The following is a 22176-nucleotide window of genomic DNA, read 5'->3' on the forward strand; positions in this document are numbered from 1 at the left end:
TTCATGGGGATAGCTTATTCTCATCCTGTCAGCCATAGAAACATTAAATAATTCTTAATTGTTTTAGTATATCAGCTGTATTGATGATTAAACCTCCAATTTTCAAGAGACTGTTATTTAAAACATTATTATTTAGCATTTTACAAGTTGTACCACTCCAAAATTCTGAAACAAAATTTTTAAAAGTTTGTAGATCTTATAACATCAAATTTTTAAAACCAACTTTTGTAGACAATGTTTGTGTTAGAACTGAACAATACTTTGTATTTTATGTACTAATCTGTTTCCTATACAACAATGCTTCTATTTTTTAAAATCAGATATGGACTACAAGGTCATCCTTTTGATCCTGATCTATTTGACATTTACCCAGCTAATAGCCTGCGACCATCAAATACTTCATACAGTTACGCAGCTGCTGCAGCTGCCAACACTAATGGACAGAGTTTCCAACCTCCAACGCAACCAGATGAAGTGGACTACTATGATTTATTCAATCACTTATCTGATAAACACTGTGACAAATTTCCATCAGAGTACTTGCGGCACAATATCCTTGGGCTTCTCGAGGTCGAACCTCTCCATTTCACATGCCATGCAACAAGTGATGGTACAAAGATGGAACGTCTTGATTCTGGCCCTTCTGGCAACATTCCGATCGTTGGCTCTTCAAGTCTTTCTGGCACAGTCAATTTTGGTGAGAGCCTCTCGAGTGCGGCTACTGGAGCTGCGATGCCTTCATCTTTGGCAATGGCTGAACAACAAGTGCATCAGTTAGCTACCAAGGTGCATCAATCTAAGAAGGATGTCGAATCTATCAAACAGTTGCTCAGTACTGTGCTGAAAACGGTTAAGCCCGCTACAAACTCTGACCAAACCTATAAACCGCAGCCTGCACATAATCCCAAAACGACACATTTGTTCATGACTCCACCTTTGTCCCCGCCCAATGAAAATTGGTCATCTACTGGTTCATCTTATCTGTCTGCTGGCGCCCCAAATGACAATGGACCACTTTTTGTTAAAGTACCATCATTACTGGGAGATAAAGTGAGTATTTGTTTATTTTTAATGTTTTCATTAATTTAAAAAAATTTTAGCATTGTTACCGATCATGTTATATAAATATTTCAGTTAGTGAATGAGGTGTATAATTCATGAAAATAAATTTTCTTTCATAGTAAGAAAAGTATCTGTATGATTTAAAATCGGAGAAGTTAAATTCCAATGTTAATTATTCTACAGTTATTTTGTCCAGAAGAAAAAAGAACATTATGTTAATTCACAAAATTAACAATCTTATAAATCAACTAGAGCTGATCTAAAACAGAAAATCTTGCGTGCACACACACACACACATGCACACAAAAAGAGGTCAATATCTTTTTGGATAGTTATATAACAATAATAATTAAAAAGGGCTTATCTTAACACTTTGCCATTTCATGGTAGATCTGATCAGTTTGTCCAATAAATCTGTATATATTACAATGATGAAAGTGTTCTGGGTTTTCTTACAATTCTAGGATTTCAGCATATGAAAGATATAACCAAAGCCTTGAAATTAAGAGAAAGTAATCTAGAGAACAGAAGATGTAAAAATGAAAGAGACCTCAACAAAGTAAACTGAAATAACAATTCCTCAAGATGAAAAAGAAACTGAAACAACAAAAATGAAAACTATCAGAAGTATACTAGCTGAAAAAGTTACCAGAAACACACCTTACAATATTACTAAAAATTTATAATGATAGAGTACAGGAAAATAGCAAAATTGCAACTAAAATCTACTATAATTCTAATCTCTAAACCATATAAATTCTACTAACTACAAACCTTGTGAATGTATGATAAATAACTGACATTGTGATTTGAGAAACTTAACAATCGATATAAAAAAATTGATATCAAGATATCAAAATGGTTTTAGACAAGGTCGAAGCACTAATGGCCAACTAATGACTTTATTTTTTTGCAATGGTTTTTCATGTAGCCACCATTTTGTGGCAGTATTTTTTTATACCCAATTTTTTTTTTTTTTTGATATTACACTATATGGAGACATGGCATCTTAAAAGATATACACAGCACTGGAATCAGGAAACATGGCATCATGTATTCAAAATTCCTTACCCATACAAGTACAATGGGGAAACACAGACAAGTGCGAACAGGAAATGGGAGTGCTACAAAAGAGAATACTATTTATCACTCTATTTTTAATAAAAGTCAATAATGTAGACAACATAGGATTTGAAAAGCTACTATAAATAACTTTTTGTGGAACGCGCTATCATTGGAAAGTTGCAACACTATTTTCACTAAATTGAAAAGTAGACTGATAAAAATAGTTTTAGTTTTTCAAAAACAAAAACTGTTTACATCTTTGTAGAAAGCAAAAATACCATCTTGACTACAACTCAAAATAAATGGAGACCTTAAAGCAATCGTCAACATTTTTAAGAGTTATATTTGATAATAAACTTGTTTTAAAATCCATATAGGCAATTTAAAACAAAGATGTCAAAAAGCATAAAAACTCCTAAAAGTAATGTTCAAGTTAGATTAAGGACTTCCTCAGTCTTTGACAGACTATGGTTTACAAAGGGGCGTCTGCACAAAAATCTTATTGGCAGGAGCTGCACATTCTCTTCTGAGGCGACATTGTTAAATACCAGTGGCAAATGAAGTATACAAGACGTCTGGAAACAAATGCCGAGATAAGCGGAGAGCACATACAACGCCTAGAATTCTCAAATGATCACGCATCTGGTACTAACCAGGCTCACCGTTGCTTAACTTTGATGATCTGATGGGAAGCGGTGTGTCAACGCGATTATGCCATATATCAATCAATCGAGTTAGATTAGTGAGTAGATAAAGATGTAAATATCAAAATATATTGGGGACATATAAGATTCACACAAGATTATGGATGCATTATGTACACCTCTATCTGCAAATCATACCTTTTTTTTTTTTTTTTTACAGTGATCACCACTTATCAAGGCCCGGAAGCCACTCAGGGATAAGGGTTATTGCAAGTACATTACGTTAGTGTGGAGATTTGATGAAGTGTTTACTTAAGGGGGCGGTTCATTAGGAATTTGTTAACGTTGGACTTGAAGACATCCAAGTTGTAGTCCGGTGGGAAGCAGGCAGACGGAACAGAGTTCCACAGGCGTGCAGTTCTAAGAAAGAAGCTTTGTTCATGGAATCCACGTTTTGATTTAGGCACAGATATAGAGTGGGGGAATTTTTCACAGTGGATTCAGCTAGACTGGTGTTTTTCGTGAAAGATTGGCGAGGGGGGACCAGAGATTGGAATTCAGACGAGCACCTGCCATGGAAATAACGATAAAACAAGAATAGGCTTGCAACGTCTCTTCTGTAGGAACATGAACATAGCTCAGGGGAAGTTGAGAGAAAAAGGTCTAGGAGGCTTGCATATTGACCGGGTGTATCGGACACACGGGTGGGTTTGCGAACAATCTGAGTGAGGTCATAAGCAATGGCAAAATCATGACAAAACCTCCCCTCATCATCTGTCTTATTTGAATGGGTCAGCCATTCCACGTCATGGACGTTTAAGTCACCACAGATGTGGATGTTAGCCGAGGGATGTGAAGACAGTATGTGGTCTATTTTCTCAGATATGCTCTTAAAGATAGTAACTCTGCTGTTGTGGGGCCGATAGAGGGCAAATATAAATGCAGTGGTGTTAGCAAGTGCAACCCTGAAGCACATATAGGGTAAATTAGGATCTTCTCTAGAGATATCCCTGCCACACAGGAAGCCATCCTTAATGTAGGCACATATTCCATGCCCATGGCGATCTTGGGGGTCAGATTTAGCTGTTAAATTAGAGTATCCGTTAATTATGAACTCATCTAGGGAAGTGGTCGGCCCTATTCCAGTTTCACTTAGAAATAATATGTTCGGTTTCGTCTCCTGTAATTGTGTTTCAACCTTTGGAAGGTTGGAACGTAGACCCCTGATGTTGGAGAAGGAGACCTGGTAGTAGGGGTCTACGTTGGAAGATGGAGTTCTAGGTTTAATCGAGTTTTTATTTTGGAGATATTTCATGTTGAGGTTTTGGGATTTGTGGAATAGGTCGACATACTTGGTTAGAGCAGTACAGAGAGGGAAAGTAAGAGAGAAAAAGACGGGAAATTGTTTTTTTTTTTTTTTTTTTTTTTGTAGCACACGAAAAGGTAAAGCCGTAACAATTACCCACTAGTATAGCATCGAGAGGCGGATAACGTCAGCCCAGACAAAACTTTTACCTCCAGCACCCTTACTAGTGACATGGCCACAAGGACAGACGGAGACAGAAAAATTTCCAACATCTCAGACTACTGGTCACCAAGTACTACCGACCTTTAAGCAGCTTTTTCTTCACCCTTTGTCAGAAAAATCACTCCTTAAATGAGGACTGAGGGACAAAAAAGGAGAAGCGAGAGTTACTGGAGCTGCCGATAACACATCCACTGTATTATCTACTCTCCATTAAAAAAAAAAAAAAAAAAAAAAAAAAAAGGAGGAGGAGGGGAATGGGTACAAGTGACTTATTTATATCTAAGTAGTAAGTCCGGTGCTAAGTTAACAATTCAGGACACTTTTGATGATAATCTTCCCTCCCATATTAATGGGTGGAAGTTTGTCATTATCTATCGAGTTTGAATCATTGGAGTTTCACCTTATAATTAATTAAAATCCAATAATTAAGTTTTATCTATTTGTAAAGTCGGCTTAAAATTAATTTACATTCGACTATTAACTATACAAAATATTGAACATCTCTTCAAGATGAGAAAAGCTAGCTCTTCAACATAGACTAAAATTACAAAGCAGCCCAGCCACAATTTACACATTTCTGACACAAATCAAAAAGTATTCCTCTTTTGGACATAAAATTAAAGAAGCAATAACCCAAATTGATAAAAAAACTCTGACATTGTGGTAATATTTCAAAGGAGCAATCAACCAAATACAAGAAAAGCAGTATAAATAACTTAATATCCAGAAGCAATTTCAAAAAACAAATATTCTGGTTGCAAAGAAATACATACAAATCAAAGACAGCAGTCAGAACAAGTGCAGCGCTTGGGTAAAACTATATTTAGATAAGAATACCTAATGATGCAGCTGAGTTACAAGACATAAAAATTTCACTTAAAATCATCAAAATTTAAACAAATTTATATTACACACACACACTCTCTCTCTTGTATACAGTGCCCCAAAAAGAAAGTCTGCACTTGTCATTTTTTCAAAAGCCACAAATTTAAGCTAAATTGATTGTAACTGTTTAAACAACCTGTACCCCATTTGATTCATCTTTTATTCGTCATTAATTTTACCTGTTCATATTTGACTTTTAATTGAAGTATCAATTGAAAAAAATTAACTTCAAATCAGTAAAACACAAAGAAACTCTGCAGCAACAAATGAGCTTAAAATCTCCGCCTTTTAGGCAACAAAGTATCTCTAATCGTAATTGTTGTTGTTTCAGGCTATACAACTTAACATTTAGTCCATATACTTCGAGTCTCTCTTAGTGATCACCCAGAGCTCATTAATATCCACCCTTCTGGTTTATCCAATCGAGAAATTGGCCGCAGATTGAATAAGATGAGAAAACTGTATTAATGACTGTTCAAAAGCACTAAAACACCCCTAAATCTGGTCGTCCTAAAGTTACTTTTTCAGGGAAGACAATGCTATCAAGACCTGCAGCCTCGGAAACAAATTTGAAACAGCTCCCCAAATCCAACAACAGTGTAATCTTGTTAAAAAGTGCTTTCTTTCTACAGTTAAGAACAGATTGAAGGAATTTAATTTACGAGGCTATGTTCCAAGGCGCAAGCCAATGATTTCTGTAAAGAACAGAAAGTGCCATCTGGACTTATCAGATGCAGTGAAGATTGCATCTGATGAAGTCATATTGGTCGAAAGTGATTTTTAGAGACGAAAGCAAGTTCAATAGGTAGGTGATGGTAGGCACTACATCCGGTGAAGGAAGGATGAATTTAATCTTAGGCACACAGTTTCAACGCTGCAAGGTAATGGAGATTGTTTTGGTGTGGGGCGTTATTAGTGCCAATGGTCCAGGGCCTATAGGTCGCTTGCAAGGTCAAATTAATTCAACCAAGTACAATTAATATGTTGACTGAGTATTTTCTACCCTAATTTGGCCAGAATCCCATCTTCATGCAGGATAATGCTCCTATGAACACAGCTGGCAATGTCAAAAAGTTCCTTGAAAAGCATGATATTCCATGTTTGGATTGACCTGCACAATCTCCAGACCTCAATCCTATCAAAAACGTATTGCATTACATCAAATAACAGCTACGCAATGATAAAATTTCAAATCTGGAAGAACTTTGGACAAAAATTTAAGAGAAACGTCCCTGCTAGCTTATATAAATACTTTTGCAGCTTTAACAAAAGAGCTACAATAATATCAGAGCATCTCCATTTACACTGAACATCTACAGAATGCCAACATCAATATATTACATACGAATGAGTTCCCTGTGGAATTTTCACAGGTTCCACTAGTTAAAATTAATATACAGCCTTAAGGAAAATAAAAGAAAATGACAAGCAATATGGGATATGTACTACCAGAACAAACCTTATGTACACTATAATTAAAAGTAAACAAACAAAAAAAACCCCCGAAATATTAGCATGATGAAAAACATCATATTAATCAAAATCCAAATTTGTCACATAACACATGCATATTTGCGTTGGAAAAAGTGAAAAGGAAATTTGATAAATATAAACATTTTGCTTTTTAATTACCGAATTGAGGAACCATAAATCAAATAAATCCACTTTATCCACCATGACTATGCTATCCCCACAGCTACATACTTTAGAAAACAGCTTCTAAACCTCACATAGTAATATAAGGTAGTATGGAGAGAATAGCAACTCTAGTTGAGGGCTGAAAGGTGTGGAGAACTAAATACCAGGTCTTATGTATAGCATGAAAAGAAACTGGAACCTCAGCAAAACATTTTAATTATTCCAGTAATTATTGGAGCCACTGGACTCATGAAAAAAAAAGAAAAAAACTACCAAGTACAAGAGAGATCCAAATCTGAAGGGACTGTTAGACTCCTAAATCAATTGCAATATCACAAATGAGTGGATGTCTGACAACTGGTAGAATGCTCCATCTCGAACAAAGACAATTGAAAAAAAGTGACATATATGGAGTCAGATAGTCTCTAGTTGCTCTCAGTATGGGTCTGTGATACATTTAATTTAAACTCATGTATAGCTGTGTGATAAATTCAATTTCATATTTGTGGCTATCTGCATTAACGATTGAATGCTGTAGAATATTTTTAATATTAATTTCTTACCTCATAACCTTTCGACAAGCAATAATCAATCGGTGGTTGTGCCATATATTCCAACCGTCACACAAAATTTGTTTTAATCCAACTGTGTAAGGATTTAAAACTCCTAATATATGATCTGATTAGCCTAGAGCTTAATATTTTTAGTCCCCCTTCTCTTTATTTACTAAGAATGTGTGGCTGGCAGCAAAGAGGATTGCCATGATTTTTTCATACCCTTTTCAATGAATTTCAATTTTATGCTTTTCTCACTCTACACATGGTTTTCCAAGTTCTGTATGAACAACCAGGTTTTTCTTCAGCTAACATGTTTTCCCCCCTTTTAGTTCTCTAACACAGCTTTGGATTCAGCAAATGTCAGTTTTCTTTGTGTAAGGATGTTACTCCTGCCTATTCTTTCTTTGAAACACACAATGGCAAATAAACATGTGAATAATTTTCATAAACATTTTATGATTCTGTAAATTAAACGTTTTTTTGTTGGAAATGTATGGAAAAAGGATCAAGTAATAAATGATATTTGAATTTTAAAAATTATTTTAACCCATTTAAAATTATCGGGATTTGATTATTTAAAATTAACATTGCTGATTTTTTTTTTTTTTTTTTTTTTTCAGAACCAAGGAGGAGAGAAATGTGATAATAAACAAAGAGTACAAATGGTGCTTCCCCATCTCTTACAACCTCCTTCCCCCCAAGTTCTTGTTGTAGAAAGAATGCATTCAGGTATCATTTCATAAAGTTTACATTGATAAAAATACGTAAACATTTCTTGAATATTCTTATAATTTGGACTAAATATGGAGTGTAATTGCTTCTATAAATTTATTTATTTTTAGATGGTTTCTTAATGACAAACCATTTTTTAATAAATGCTAATAATAATAATAATAATAATAATAATAATAATAATAATTTAAAAGTCACCACTTCTACTGGAGTAAAATGTCCCCAAGGGAAAATATTTATTTACTTTTATAATTTGTGCATCTCAAGTATCACAGCCTGCTTCAATTGTGAACCTGATCAAAATTGCTTGTTGGCAATGTGTAGCAAAAGGTAACCTCCCAAATTAATGAACTTTATACAACTGTCACTTTTCATCAAATTCATAAGAATCGCCTGCCTTCATTATTTTAATTCTACAGAGTGATTTTTTTTTTTTAAGCAGCAAACTTTAAATTAACAACTCTATATTCTTCAATTCCAGATTTAGCAATCTATCTCACCTAAGCAGCATTTCATGAAATGGGCCTGTCAACTGTCCACTTCATTTGTCTGATTTAATCCTATTAGATTTTTTTTTTTATCGTATATGTAATATCACGTGCCTACACTGATAAATCAAACACAATTGGTCACATGTTGGCCCCCCGATTTATCAGAGAGGGATCTATGTTTTCAGTGGTGTCTGCTTCTGTTAGTCTGGACGATTGCCAAATAACTGTTTATTAGTTTTTCTTAAAATTTTGCCACAAATTGTATTTCATTAAATAGATGTGCACAGCAAAAAAAATGTTTGCAAAAATTCTCGTTACGCCCCCAGAGGCTCAAGAGGTCAAAAATGCCCCAAAATGGCCAAAAATGACACGTTTTGCCTCATAACTTTATTAAATTTTTCTGATACTTGGCCAAAATGTGGAGGCCATTGTTCTTCATATAAATCCAGTATGGGTGACATTGGCAAAATTCTGGTTTGCGTCCCCGAGGACTTTTAGTGCTAAAAACTCTCCTTTTTGTGATTCTTTTTTCATATTTCTCAACAAAAACTTGATACGTCTGACTATATTTTTTTCACAGTGGCCAACTCAAATATACATGTGCAACTGCACTGTTATATACTTGCACTGGGATTGGGCATCCCAAAGACCTCAAAAGGGGTCAAAAATGCCCCAAAATAGCAAAAAAAATGACACTTTTTGCCCCATAGCGTTTGATCCATCCATTAGATTTTCCTGAAACTTGGCCAAAGTGTGGAAGCCATTGTTCTTAATATAAGTTCAGTATGGGTGACCCTTGCAAAATTCTGGTTTGCATCCCCCTGGGACTTTTAGAGCTAAAAAACATGCATTTTAGAGCTCTTTTTTCATATTACTCAAAAACTTGATATGTATGTGTATATAGTGCTTTTTCATAATGCTGAATTCAAATATACATGCCTTGAGGCATGAAACTGCACTGTTTGTCCATTTTCAGTGCGATTTGGCATCCCCAGGAGCTCAAAATGGGTCACAAGAAAAGTTTTGCATCACTGAATTGAAGAAACATGTGTTCCCAATGTTGACGAGTCTGAAAGGAGGAAGCATGTAGCTTGGGACGATTGAATTCCTAAGTAGTTGGGAGAGTACCCCGAAGACGTACATCTAAATAATGATATAAATGTGGGTATACCTCAGGGGGTCGATCCTTGGCCCTTTATTATTCCTGATATTCATAATGACTTCCTTGATAAAATTGTCTCTGAGATGAGTATATTTGCGGATGACACCACACTCTCTCGCAGGCACGAGAGGAAAACAAATGAACACATATCTAAGGCAATGGCAGAGACCCTAGAGGAAGACCTCCAGTCTGTAGTGGAATGGGAACAAAAATGGATGGTAACGGTCAATGCTGCCAAGATTAAGCTTCTTTCTTTCAATAATTACAAGAAACCTTCTCAACCACCAATAGCTATGGTACCTGAAAGTACTTTGTTCAAACTCCTAGGCTTAATGTTCACAGAGAACATAAGCTGGAACAGATACTTTGAGAGTATTGCTGATGCAAGAAAGGTGGGCTCTTTCTACCGTACTAGAAGAAATGATTGGGAGAGTACTCCGAAGGCACCATGATTGGGCCAAAAAAAAATTGAGCAAAAAAATGTGATAAGTTCAAATGAAATATTTGTTTTTAGGATTAACTCAACCTTCACACTTCTCACATCATTTCTTCACTATTTTTTGTGGCGTCATCTCACATGCAGCACCAGAGGGAGACCAAGCATGCACAGATTGTTATTGTTGAAATACAGCCTAATTTAATGCGTAAAGTTCACGCAGATTGAACCTCTATACGATACGATATGATACTATATACATGTGAGCTGCATGCTCAAAATTGTATTTCAATTATAAATGCCAAAAATTAATGTTTGGAATAAACCATATATTTGTATAATGAAAATATTTTTCTGTGATTTATTTTAATTTAAAGTTCATCACCTCTAAAAAACAAAACAAAAAACACCCTTTATATTGACGCCAATAGCCGATTTGTGAAACATTTATTACCATGAGTGGCAAAATCCAGTTTAAATTGTGAGAATGGCATTGACTTTAATACAGATAGCAAAGTCCGTTGAAGTCCATGGTAAAGCATAGCAAAAAGAAGCTTGCATAACCCTGCAATAACTTTCAGAGACAAGCAAATGTAAGTGTTTAAATAAATATTGAAAGCAGATGTAGAATTACCAGACTTAGAGTCCTGGTACATATGGAAGATTTTATCAGCATTCTACACTAAACAAAAATGATGAAACATGTATTTCTGGCAGACAATAATGTATAGCATTTAAATGAAATAATATTAGTTGTATGATTTAGAATACAACATTTTTCTGGGGGGTTTTTCTACTAATTCATGAGTACTTAAAACATTTTTTTTTACTTTTAACAATTGATAATGGAAAATAAAATAAATTGCTATTAAATCTTTTTTTATTTAAAGTTTTGTTTCTTCATAAACATTTTAAAACTTCTTTTATAGACTGATGGCAAAAGAGCTTATGCTTAATTTTCGGGGCAGCTAAATTAGCCTCTTCCTTTTATCTCTTATTTCTTGTTCCCATATACTAAATTACAAGTAAAAAAAGTTAATATTTAATCCGTCTTCTGCCACAACTTATCTTCTTGCAGGTGCCCGTCGCTTTGTTATTTTGGATCTTGGTAAACCTGTTTTACTGACAGATGTGATTATCCCAGCTTGTGCAGATTTGGCCTCATTATCCATTGATGTGTGGGTGCAGAGCGAGGAAGTTGATGGTCAAAGACTTGTCATTGCTGCAGATATTGGCATTCGTTCTCTCATCATGAACAACATTATGCCACCTCCCATTTGCCGTTACCTAAAGGTTATATAATTGTTTTTTTTTTTTTTTTTTTGTATTTTGGAGAAAGTATGTGTGTATAAGTTGTCTAATTGTATTTATTTTCATAATTTACACTTTTTTTGTATCAGTAAATATTTTAAGTTTGAAAACTTCATATTTAAAATGAAAACAAAATTCTTAATAAAAAGGTTATAAATTTATAAAATCCTTATTCCATCATGAAATTCCTCTTTTTTTTTTTCTTTTTTTTTTCTTTTTTTTTTCTTTTTTTTTGTAAAGATTTTATATTATCCATTTAAATTTTAAAATGTCTTAGAAATATTTTTAGAATTTGTTTTTCTACTTGAAAGTAATAGTGCAGATGTTAAACTTGTGTAGAAAACTGAAGCCATCTGTTAAAAATTGAACAGATTTAATAACTGTAATTCAATGGACTAAATCTCTCAAATATAGGAGTACTTTTTATATAAGTTGCATTATTGATTTTTTCAACTTGAAGGATATTATTAACCAGCCAAATCGCTAGTTAATTTAATAAAAACATTAAAATGGTTTGAGGATTTCTAATTGCAATTTTTGCCTACTCATCCTTGAATCATTATTTAGTTGAACCATAAACTCATCATTAACCAAGACAAGTATAATGAGAGAGAACCTTAAAATTTTTTCACAACAATCTTTCATAATAAATTCAATTTTTGTCGCTATTATCATGCAGATAAGATGGAGATGACTCAGGAGAGTTGAAAGCACTAGCGAATTCTTACACACATTCGCAAAGAGCGTTATATTGCTGATTCCCTAGTAAGGAGGGATATTTAGTATTTACAAAATTAAGAGGTTCTCACTTTCCTTTACTTGGAGATATATATGTTTTTACAGCAAATCTGATATTTGACAAAAAGAAAATAGAATAGGCAATAAAAACAAAAGAGCTGATAGATTTAGAAACATACTACATTATTTTTCAATGTATCTGCCGCAGACAGACAACCATCTTAAGAAAGGTGTGAAATAAATGATTTGTTTTGGCGACCATGTTCTTGTTAATATTGGTAAACTTCTCCATGATGGCAGCCCTCATAGAGTCAACTGTGTTGTGATCGTGTGTTTATTGATATTAGTCTCAATCCTACCCCATAATAGTCAAGAGGGCTGCAGATGGTGTAGAAGAGCAATCAGAAGTCCGGTAATCAGCTGTGAGAAATCTTATTAAGCAGCCATGTCTGGCTTATCTTCTGGCAATCACATTCATTCAGGGCTTCTAGTATTTCATTTGCTTTTTGTTACGCTTGTCTGATTTTGTATATATGAAACCTTTTAAAACTAGATATGTTGTATTTAACAAGAAGTATTGATTTTTATATGTACATTTAGTATGTGTATATGTACATTTGTCTTTTCACCCCAAATAAGGCTCAGTGTCCCTTTGATGTAGGGATTACTATTTGGAACATAATTGCAGGGATACCATGTAGAGAGTTGAGCAGCAAGATGTCTGTTTACATTACACTTGAACTTCTGCATATCAGTACAGTTGGGGAAGCAAGAAACTGAGAAGGAATTAAAGTCTAACATGTCTGGGGAATAAACTATTAGAATAGAAGGCTTTCTGGCATCTGGGGATCTCTACTGTGTAGGGGTGGGATTTTGCTGCTTGTCAGGTTTGTCGGGGTTATTTATGTTGAGGTTGTACAAGGGCTTGTAGTTCATTGGAGCATATACCATTAAAATACTTGTAAAACAGGCAGAGAGATGCAACATTTCATTGGTAGGAGAGAGGCTGAAGCATAGTTGACAGTTTGGGACCTAATAGGTTCGCGACCCTCTTTTGAACCCTGTCCAGGAGTGAGAGACTAATAGCAGTTGCACCAGCCCAAGTGTGGCAACAATACTCCATACATGGGCGAATAGTGACCTTGTAGAGGTACAGAATACTTTCAGGCGTAAGAAACTTTCTAGTATGGTAGAGAGAGCCCACCTTTCTTACAGTGACAATACCCTCAATGTATCTGTTCCAGCTCATGTTCCTTGTTTGAATGAAATACTTTCAAGTAATATATCTTTAGCGATAGCTGTTGGTGGTTGAGTAGGTTTCTTGTAATTATTGAAGGAAAGAAGCTTAGTCTTTTTTTTTTTCGTCCCCATTCCACTACAGACTGGAGGTTTTCCTCTAGGGTTTCCGCCATTGCCTTAGATATGTGTTCATTTGTTTTCCCCTTGTGCCTGCCATAGTGTGGTGTCATCCGCAAATATACTCGGAGACAATTTTATCAAGGAAGTCATTTATGAATATCAGGAATAATAAAGGGCCAAGGATCAACCCCCTGATGTATACCCGCATTTATATCATTATTTAGATGTACATCCATCAAGGACAACTTGAATTCTTCTCTTAAGAAGGATTTAATTATGTTAAGTATTTGTCCATATGATCTGATTTATCTGAAAAAACCCTCGTGTCATACCCTGTCAGAAGCCTTAGATATATCTAGGGCTACTTTCCCTGGCTTTATCCAGTGTATGGTAAATATGTTCAGAGATTACAGTTACGATATCAGCAGTAGAACGGGCTTGCCTAAATCTATATTGTTGGTCAGACAGAAGTTTAGCAACTGCAAGATGGTAAACTAGGGCTTCATTAATTATGAACTGAGATATTTTGGTGAAAAGAGGGAGGAGGCTAATGGGGTGATATGGGTCAATTCTTTCACCAGAATTCTTGTAAATTGGTACCACAGAAGTAGTTTTCCAGCAGTCGGGAAAACAATTTGTTAAGGCATTTGTTGAAGAGTTTGAATAGTATTGTAGCAACCTCAGCAGAGCAGTTCTTTAATATTACAGCCTGGTTTAGATTTGGTTGAGATCAGGTGTCTAGGTTTTTGATGATATCATGCATTTGAGAAAAGGTGATTCTTAGATCATCGAATGTGGTTTCTGTCTGCAAAAGAAGATCAAGGAGGGAGTGGTTTGCTAGGTCCAGTGTAGAGTTTGAGGAAAACCGATTGGCAAGCATGGTAGCCTTTTTAGTTGCCATGCAAGCAACCTCATGATTGTTGGATAGTAGGGGAATTGTTGATTATTTACTACACTGTTATAGATTTTCCAGAAATCTCGAGTTCCTAATTTCTATGCTTTAATGCGGTTTTTGGTGTTTTTTTTATTTATTTATTTTTTTTTTTTTATTACATTTTCATCCCAAATAAGGCATATTGCCACTTTGATGTAGGGGGCTAATATCAGGGACATAAGTTCCAGGGGTACTATGTAGGGAGTTTAGCAGCAAGATGTCTGTTGACATTACATTTGAACTTCTGCATGTCAGTACGGATGGGGAAGTAGGAAACTGTAAGAGAATTCCAAAGTCTTGCAGTTCTGGGGAAGAAGCTATTAGAGTAAAAGGCTTTCTTACATTTAGGGGTCTCAACTGTGTAGGGGTGGTACTTTGCTGCTTGTCGGGTTTATTTTCGTTGAGGGGGTACAAGTGCTTGTAGTTCGTCAGAGCATCTACCATTAAAATACTTGTAAAACAGGAAGAGGGATGCAACATTTCGTCGGTTGGACAGGGGCTGAAGTTCAGATGACAGTTCCAGACCTATTAGGTTGACGACTCTCTTTTAGACCCTGTTCAGGAGTGAGAGACTAGTAGCAGATGCACCAGCCCAAATGTGACAACAATAATCCATACATGGGCGAATGGTGGCCTTGTAGAGGTACAGGATACTTTCAGGCATAAGTAATTTTCTAGAATGATAGAGAGAGCCCACCATCTTTGCAGCAGCCTTAGCAATGTCCTCAATGTATCTATTCCAACTCTTGTTTCCTGTGAATGTTAAGCTAAGGAGCTTGAACAAAGTGCTCTCAGGTAAAATATCTCTAGCCATAGCTATTGGTGGTTGGTAAGGTTTCATGTAATTATTAAAGGAAACTAGCTTTGTCTTGGCAGCATTGAACGTTATCATCCATTTTGTCCCCATTCCACTACAGACTGAAGATCTTCCTCTAGGGGTTCAGTCATTACTTTAGATATTTGCTCATTAGTTTTCCCCACATGCCTGCTATAGAGCGTGGTGTCGTCGGCAAATATACCCATCTCAGAGACAATTTTATCAGGTAAGTCATTTATAAATGTCAGAAATAATAAAGGTCCAAAGATTGATCCCTGAGGTACACCCGCATTTATATAAAATTTTTTGGACTTACGCCCATCGAGGACAATCTGGATTCTTCTCTCATTTAAGAAGGATCTAATTATGCTAAGCATTCCTCCAGTAATACCATAGGATTTTATTTTCATGAGAAGACCATCATGCTGTACCCTGTCAAAAGCCTTAGATATATCTAGGGCTACTGCCCTCCCCTCGCCTGCCTTATCCAGTCTGACAGAAGTTTAGCTAATTGGGCGATAATTTAATGGGTCAGTTCTTTGACTAGAGTTTTTGTAAATTGGTACCACAGAAGCAGTTTTCCAGCAGCCAGGAAAGCAAGATTTGTTAAGGTGCTTGTTAAAGAGTTTAGAGAGAACAGGAGCGACCTTAGCAGAGCATTTTTTTAATAGCACAGCCGGGATGAGGTCAGGTCTACATGCTTTTGAGGTGTCTAGGTTTTTTATAATATCATATACTTTGGAGGGCGTGATCTTCAGATCATCTAACGTGGTTTCTGTCTGCAGAGGAAAATCACGGAGGGAATGGCTTGCTGGGTCCAAGGTAGAGTTTGAGGTAAACTGACGGACAAGCATGTTAGCTTTCTCAAATGCTGTGCAAACAACCTCATGATTGTTTGATAGTGGGAAGGGGGGGGGGGTATTGTCGATTGCCCATTATTTACTACATTATTATAGATTTTCCAGAAATCACGAGTTTCTAATTTTTGCGCTTCAATGCGTTTCCTGGTGGTTTCAGTATATTTACTCTTAGCTGTTGCTACTTCTTTCTTGAAATTATTGCTAGCTTCTATATACTTTTGTCTGTTTGTACAGAACTTATGCCGGATGAATCTACGGTATGCATGTTGCCTCTGAGCAATAGCAGCTGCGCAAGTAGAAGTAAACCATTGGGGAGAGTGGGGTTTACTATAGAAATTCCATGTAGGAACATGTGCTTCAATTGCTGCTTTGAACCATTCAGTAGTCTCATTTGCGCACTGTTCTGCTGGGCGTCTCTGATGTGTTCTTTAATGGCTTCCTTGTTGTTTTGAGCAATGGCTCTTCAACTTGAGGTCGAGAGTTTAGACCAGTGTCTATCATTATTACAGCATGATCAGCATTCTCAAGTGAGCAATGAGCATTTATTACACAATCATCAGGAACAGTTGTCAGAAATAGATCCAAAAGTGAGGCTTGCTGGTCCTGGCAATCTGGGAGATGGGTCGGGAATGTTACTGTCTGTGTCAAGGAATGGGATATAGCCAAGTTATGGATGACGCTACCAGAAGCCAAGTCAATTTCTGGTGAGCGTTAAAGTCACCAAATACATGTATTTAGATGCTAGTGTCTAGGAAGTGTGCTATATCTGTGCTGTCAGAGACATGATTGATTGGTGGTTTCCATGTATTCTTTCTTAGCTGTTGCTATTTCTTTCTTGCAATTACTTCTAGCTTCTATAAACTTTTGTCTGTTGTACTGGACTTGTGTTGGATAAACTTGCGGTATGTGTATATGTACGTATGTATGTGGCCTGAAAACAAAGCACAGATTAACTTGGAGCAAAATTCTATAATGACAACAGAAATTGAACTTGCGTTACAAAAAGATCAATTTAATAGTCCAGATGTTCACTACCCAATTGTGCTAGGAGTAATGGGGAAACTGACTGTCGAACATGTTTAATATATTTTATGTGTGTCAAACATTTATTTTATAACGTTACTTTAAATTACAGATAACAACTATCGGTAGATATGGAGGTAGTACAACCAGATCAAAGATTCCTGTTGGTTCATTTTATGGCCACAGCTTCATTTTCCCCTGGGAATGGAGTAATTATATTGAACACCAAGTCCCTAATGGACAGACCTCTTCAGCTTCATCCATGGTAGGTGGTGCACCAAGCGCTTCAGTTACCACTGCCGGCAATAATGCAGCAGCACAAAATGGTCATCAGCAGCATCAACAAGTGATCTTTTCTCAATTAGGACTCTTCTTATCTTTACTTGAAGACATTCAGTGCCGTTATAGCCTTACCAAGACTCAATTGGACACTTTACTCACATCCTTGTCGGCTTCACAATCAGCTAGTGACCACACCCAATACTATCTTCAAAAAAACCAGAAGAAATGTGTGGATGACAAAATCATTTGTATTTACAATGACTGTCTTCAGCTTCAACAGCAGCTCAATCTATGTCAACGTGCTATCGACAGATTGCAACGGGGCCTCGGACTTGGTCTTCCAAAAAAAGGTATGCAATCAGAGAAAAGAAAGAAAATATCTTTCAGTATATAAGGTTTTACTTTTATAATATAAAAAAAAAACTAATGTAGATTATCTGAAAAATTAATTATTATTTAAATAGTTGAGTTGTATAAAATAATTATTGATTTTATTTCTATATATTAATATATAGAAATTAAAATCAATAATTATTTTATACAACTCAACTATTTAAATAATAATTCTTAATTTTTCAGAATATAACCACAATATAATTTGCACTTTTTTTTTGATGTATTATTAATCAAAATTCATTAAAATCAAAAGTGCAATAGTGTAAAATAAACTAAAATTCGCAAATCATATTTCAAGTCACTGAAACTTGCCAGAATTTTCATTTCTTTGTCAAAAAATCAGCCGTCTCTTGTTAAAAGCTGAAAAAATTTTGCAACACTTTAAAATTTGAAAAGAATTTGGACACATTTAAACTATTGAATAGTCATTTTTGGCTTTAAAATTCTTAATGCATTAAGATTGAAAATTATGGAAGGTATGTAATAATTTGATATATTTAAGCAACATTACCACAATAATAAAATAGTTTTATAACAATTTGGTTTAATTAATCATCACAAAACTATTAATTAAATTGAACTTTCAAAAACATGAAACAATAACTCCTGGGCTATATTGGTACAATTCCTTCATTATTAATATGTGTAAAGAGAAATGTTACTTGTATGTTACTATATCCTCTTGCTAGAACAGAAGCAATATTTATTCTAACTTAGTTTGAATTTTTCTCCAGTGCTGTCCATATTAATTTTTCATATCTGCTGATATTCATTTTAATTAAGTGTCACAAACTCTGTTGTAAATGCTAATATGTGTCAGAATTTTTAAAGTGAGGATTGATAATTTGCATTATTTGAATTATTCAGACTACTGTTCTCATCTATATTCAACATTCTGGTTGATGTAATCTCAAACCTTCAGGTATATTTTTTTGAACTGAAGAACTTTCTAGATGAACTTAGAAATCTTTGTGAATCTGTAGGAACTTTTGAACTTAGCCTTTATTAGAAATTATCCACATGGTTAAGTGTTGGTTAATGCACAGTTCTAAGTAATAATTGTGAACTATGTGCGTTCATTGTATAGGTCATGATTATTCACTCATTTTGTTGGTCCAAAGATGTTCTTCGATTCTGACACCAGCTACATGGTTTTAGTGCTTCAACAAAGATTCTTTTTCCAAACAAAATTACAACTCCAATTCAAAACAAGTAACAAGTTTTACTTTGTGATATTAAAGTGGTAATTTTCTTCTACTGAAGAAAAGAGGCTTGCAAATTGAGGCAATGTCTTAGATGAAAGCTAAAGGCTCATCTTGCTTGGAAACTGACCGTGAAATACCCAGAAAACTCTTTTTTTCTCTGTTGGAAACTATGCTATACACTTGAAAAAGCTGGTTTACTATCATTCTGTGGACATGACAAAAACTATTGTGTCTTGTATCTAGCTGGACATGATTTTTTCCCTACTTTGTTCTAATTTAATCCCCATTTAAAGAGACACTAACATTTCCAAGGAGAAATCAAATTCTAGTTAGTGAAAACTTCAGACGAGACATATTTCCAATTTCTTGTGTGATTTCCTTTGATTCAATATCTCTCTCACATCAAACCTGTTATTATGCATTACAAACATGCAACTTAATGTTCACATAATAACAGTAATAGTAATAATAACAGTGCATGTTTACATAATAACTAAAAATAAAATAAATATTTTGACTCTGTTATGCCTGACTGAGAACAGTTTACTCCTTTGTTTGAAATTTTGGCCAGGTTCCCAAGTTTGACATAAAGGCTATCAGCTTCGAAAAAGATATGCCTAAAGGTCAAAGGTTACATCAGAAAAAACATAACTATAACAACCAATGTAAGAGTAGTAGTCTTAAGAATCTAATATAATAGGAATAGAGAAATATAGATTAATGGTTTGTAACGGGTTAAATATGGACATTACTTATTTAGCCATTTTTCAAGTTTTCAAGGATTAAAAAGGCAAATGTTTAACTTGCAGAATTGGAAAGTGCCGACTTGAGTGAACAATTGAAGAAAGCTCCTACGGATAAATTGCGTTTCCTGTTGGAATGCCTACTTGAAACTTTGATTAGCATGACTAATGGAACCCCTTCCATTCCTCAACTCCCAATTTCTCTCTACACCAGCCTTAGTCCTCAGACTTGTGAAGCTCTGTTCCGACATATGTGTATCTCTGGGACTCGACGTATTCAAATTCTCTCTGGCATGTTATTAGTGCGTGTATGTGGCACTCAACCCTGGTGGGGAGAATTTCTTGGCAATATTTTGCAGAGATTCTTCCACTCTGAATACAAACAAGTTTTCCCACAAGACAGGTAAGAAATCTTTATTTAACTTGAATGGTAAGAAATCTTTATTTAACTTAAATGGTAAGAAATCTTTATTTAACTTAAATGGTAAGAAATCTTTATTTAACTTGAATGGTAAGAAATCTTTATTTAACTTGAATGGTAAGAAATCTTTATTTAACTTGAATGGTAAGAAATCTTTATTTAACTTGAATGGTAAGAAATCTTTATTTAACTTGAATGGTAAGAAATCTTTATTTAACTTGAATGGTAAGAAATCTTTATTTAACTTGAATGGTAAGAAATCTTTATTTAACTTGAATGGTAAGAAATCTTTATTTAACTTGAATGGTAAGAAATCTTTATTTAACTTGAATGGTAAGAAATCTTTATTTAACTTGAATGGTAAGAAATCTTTATTTAACTTGAATGGTAAGAAATCTTTATTTAACTTGAATGGTAAGAAATCTTTATTTAACTTGAATGGTAAGAAATCTTTATTTAACTTGAATGGTAAGAAATCTTTATTTAACTTGAATGGTAAGAAATCTTTATTTAACTTGAATGGTAAGAAATCTTTATTTAACTTAAAGGATAAAATCTCAAAGAAGTGATTAAGAATGATTTGTGGAAAAAATTCAATTCATATGTTTTAGCGCCTTCTAATGTTGAAGTTAAGTATGTGTAAACTTGTGTATTGATTTAAGTCGCCATATGCTAAAACAGTTTTTAATAGGATAATAAAAAACCATCATTGTTTAGTTTCAAAGACCTCCTGTGGTTAGACCCCATTTGGGGGCTGTGGTGAATGTGGAATTGCCCCTTAGTTACCATTGCTTTTAGGTTCATTTTGGTTCAGAGTGGTAATATCTATTAGGGCATTTGTTCCTACCAGATCAGGCTGTCTAAAGATACTGGTTTCCTGACCAAAAATGCACCAAACTTTACAAGCAACTGGGGAGCATCTGTGAATTTAATATTCCCTTGACACTTCCTCTTTAGGAGGAAGCTGGTTCAGCCTACCTAGGGTGAATGCTATACAACAAAAATTGTTTAGTTGCAATCACTCAACTGAGGACTTTAAGAATATCCTCTAAAATGCTGTTCAGTATATATAATGCATTACATCATGAATATATCGAAATAAAAGGAAACTTTATTGGCAAACATATTTTCTTGTCATAACTTGAGAGCATTTATTGTGAAAAACCAATGAATAACTCTTAACTTTCTTTAGTCTCTATGATGTGTGTGATAGTAAAGGGTGTTTACATAGGTTTGTAAAAAGTCTATGAAGCTAGACATTACAGTCATTAACAGATGTCCTTTAAACTTTCTATACATTTATAATCTATACATTTTGTTCATTTAAAAGAAAAAAAAGTAGAATTGAGTTTTGAAAAAAATCTGTTCATTCTTGTTAAAATTAATTTATAAATAATAGATATCTTATTACTAGTATATTTCTTAAACCGCTTTTCGATTTCAGTGGTTGGAATAGTGTTTACTCCACAGCCATATTTGCAAAAAAATTTTTGTTGTTGTTTTTTTTTTTTTTAATTAAAAATTATTTTTTATTTGAATGTGCATGCTATTACTGCCATTATTTTGTTGGACATAATCTTTCAATAGTTAATTGAATGATATATCGGATGTTACTGTTTTAATTCTATACTTGTACAGACCTATTAATACAAATAAAAAGTTATACAAAATAATTACTTTTTTTTCTCCAGGGTATTTGTATTATTAACAGCCTTAGGTCAAAAATCTTTAATGGGCCCAACTGCGGTAAACATTTTAGAAAGTCTCTTAGCCATGTTGGTGCGAGCAGTAGCACCCTTGATGCCCAGTTCAGCAGGAGTTTCCAGAATGCCCACAGGTTTGTACAACTCTGTAATCCATCAAGTAGTATAACAGTTTAAAAATATT

At 34.6% G+C, this 22176-nt stretch overlaps 1 protein-coding gene across 2 annotated transcripts in view; it reads left to right on the forward strand.

Annotated features, from left to right (window-relative positions):
- LOC145255729 (dual E2 ubiquitin-conjugating enzyme/E3 ubiquitin-protein ligase BIRC6-like) overlaps positions 1 to 22176 on the forward strand; it is a 515468-nt gene that overhangs the window by 175759 nt on the left and 317533 nt on the right. For both annotated transcript variants that reach the window (XM_080114338.1, XM_080114339.1), the window contains exons 19-24: positions 321 to 1050; positions 8000 to 8108; positions 11279 to 11493; positions 17355 to 17874; positions 19935 to 20271; positions 21981 to 22126. In XM_080114338.1, the coding sequence (XP_079970464.1) occupies positions 321 to 1050; positions 8000 to 8108; positions 11279 to 11493; positions 17355 to 17874; positions 19935 to 20271; positions 21981 to 22126 (2057 nt within the window). The remainder of the gene's footprint in view (positions 1 to 320; positions 1051 to 7999; positions 8109 to 11278; positions 11494 to 17354; positions 17875 to 19934; positions 20272 to 21980; positions 22127 to 22176) is intronic.

This window comes from Euprymna scolopes, chromosome 31 (assembly GCF_053919585.1).
Source record: "Euprymna scolopes isolate OS-2025 chromosome 31, ASM5391958v1, whole genome shotgun sequence".
Taxonomy (NCBI): Eukaryota; Metazoa; Mollusca; class Cephalopoda; order Sepiida; family Sepiolidae; genus Euprymna; species Euprymna scolopes.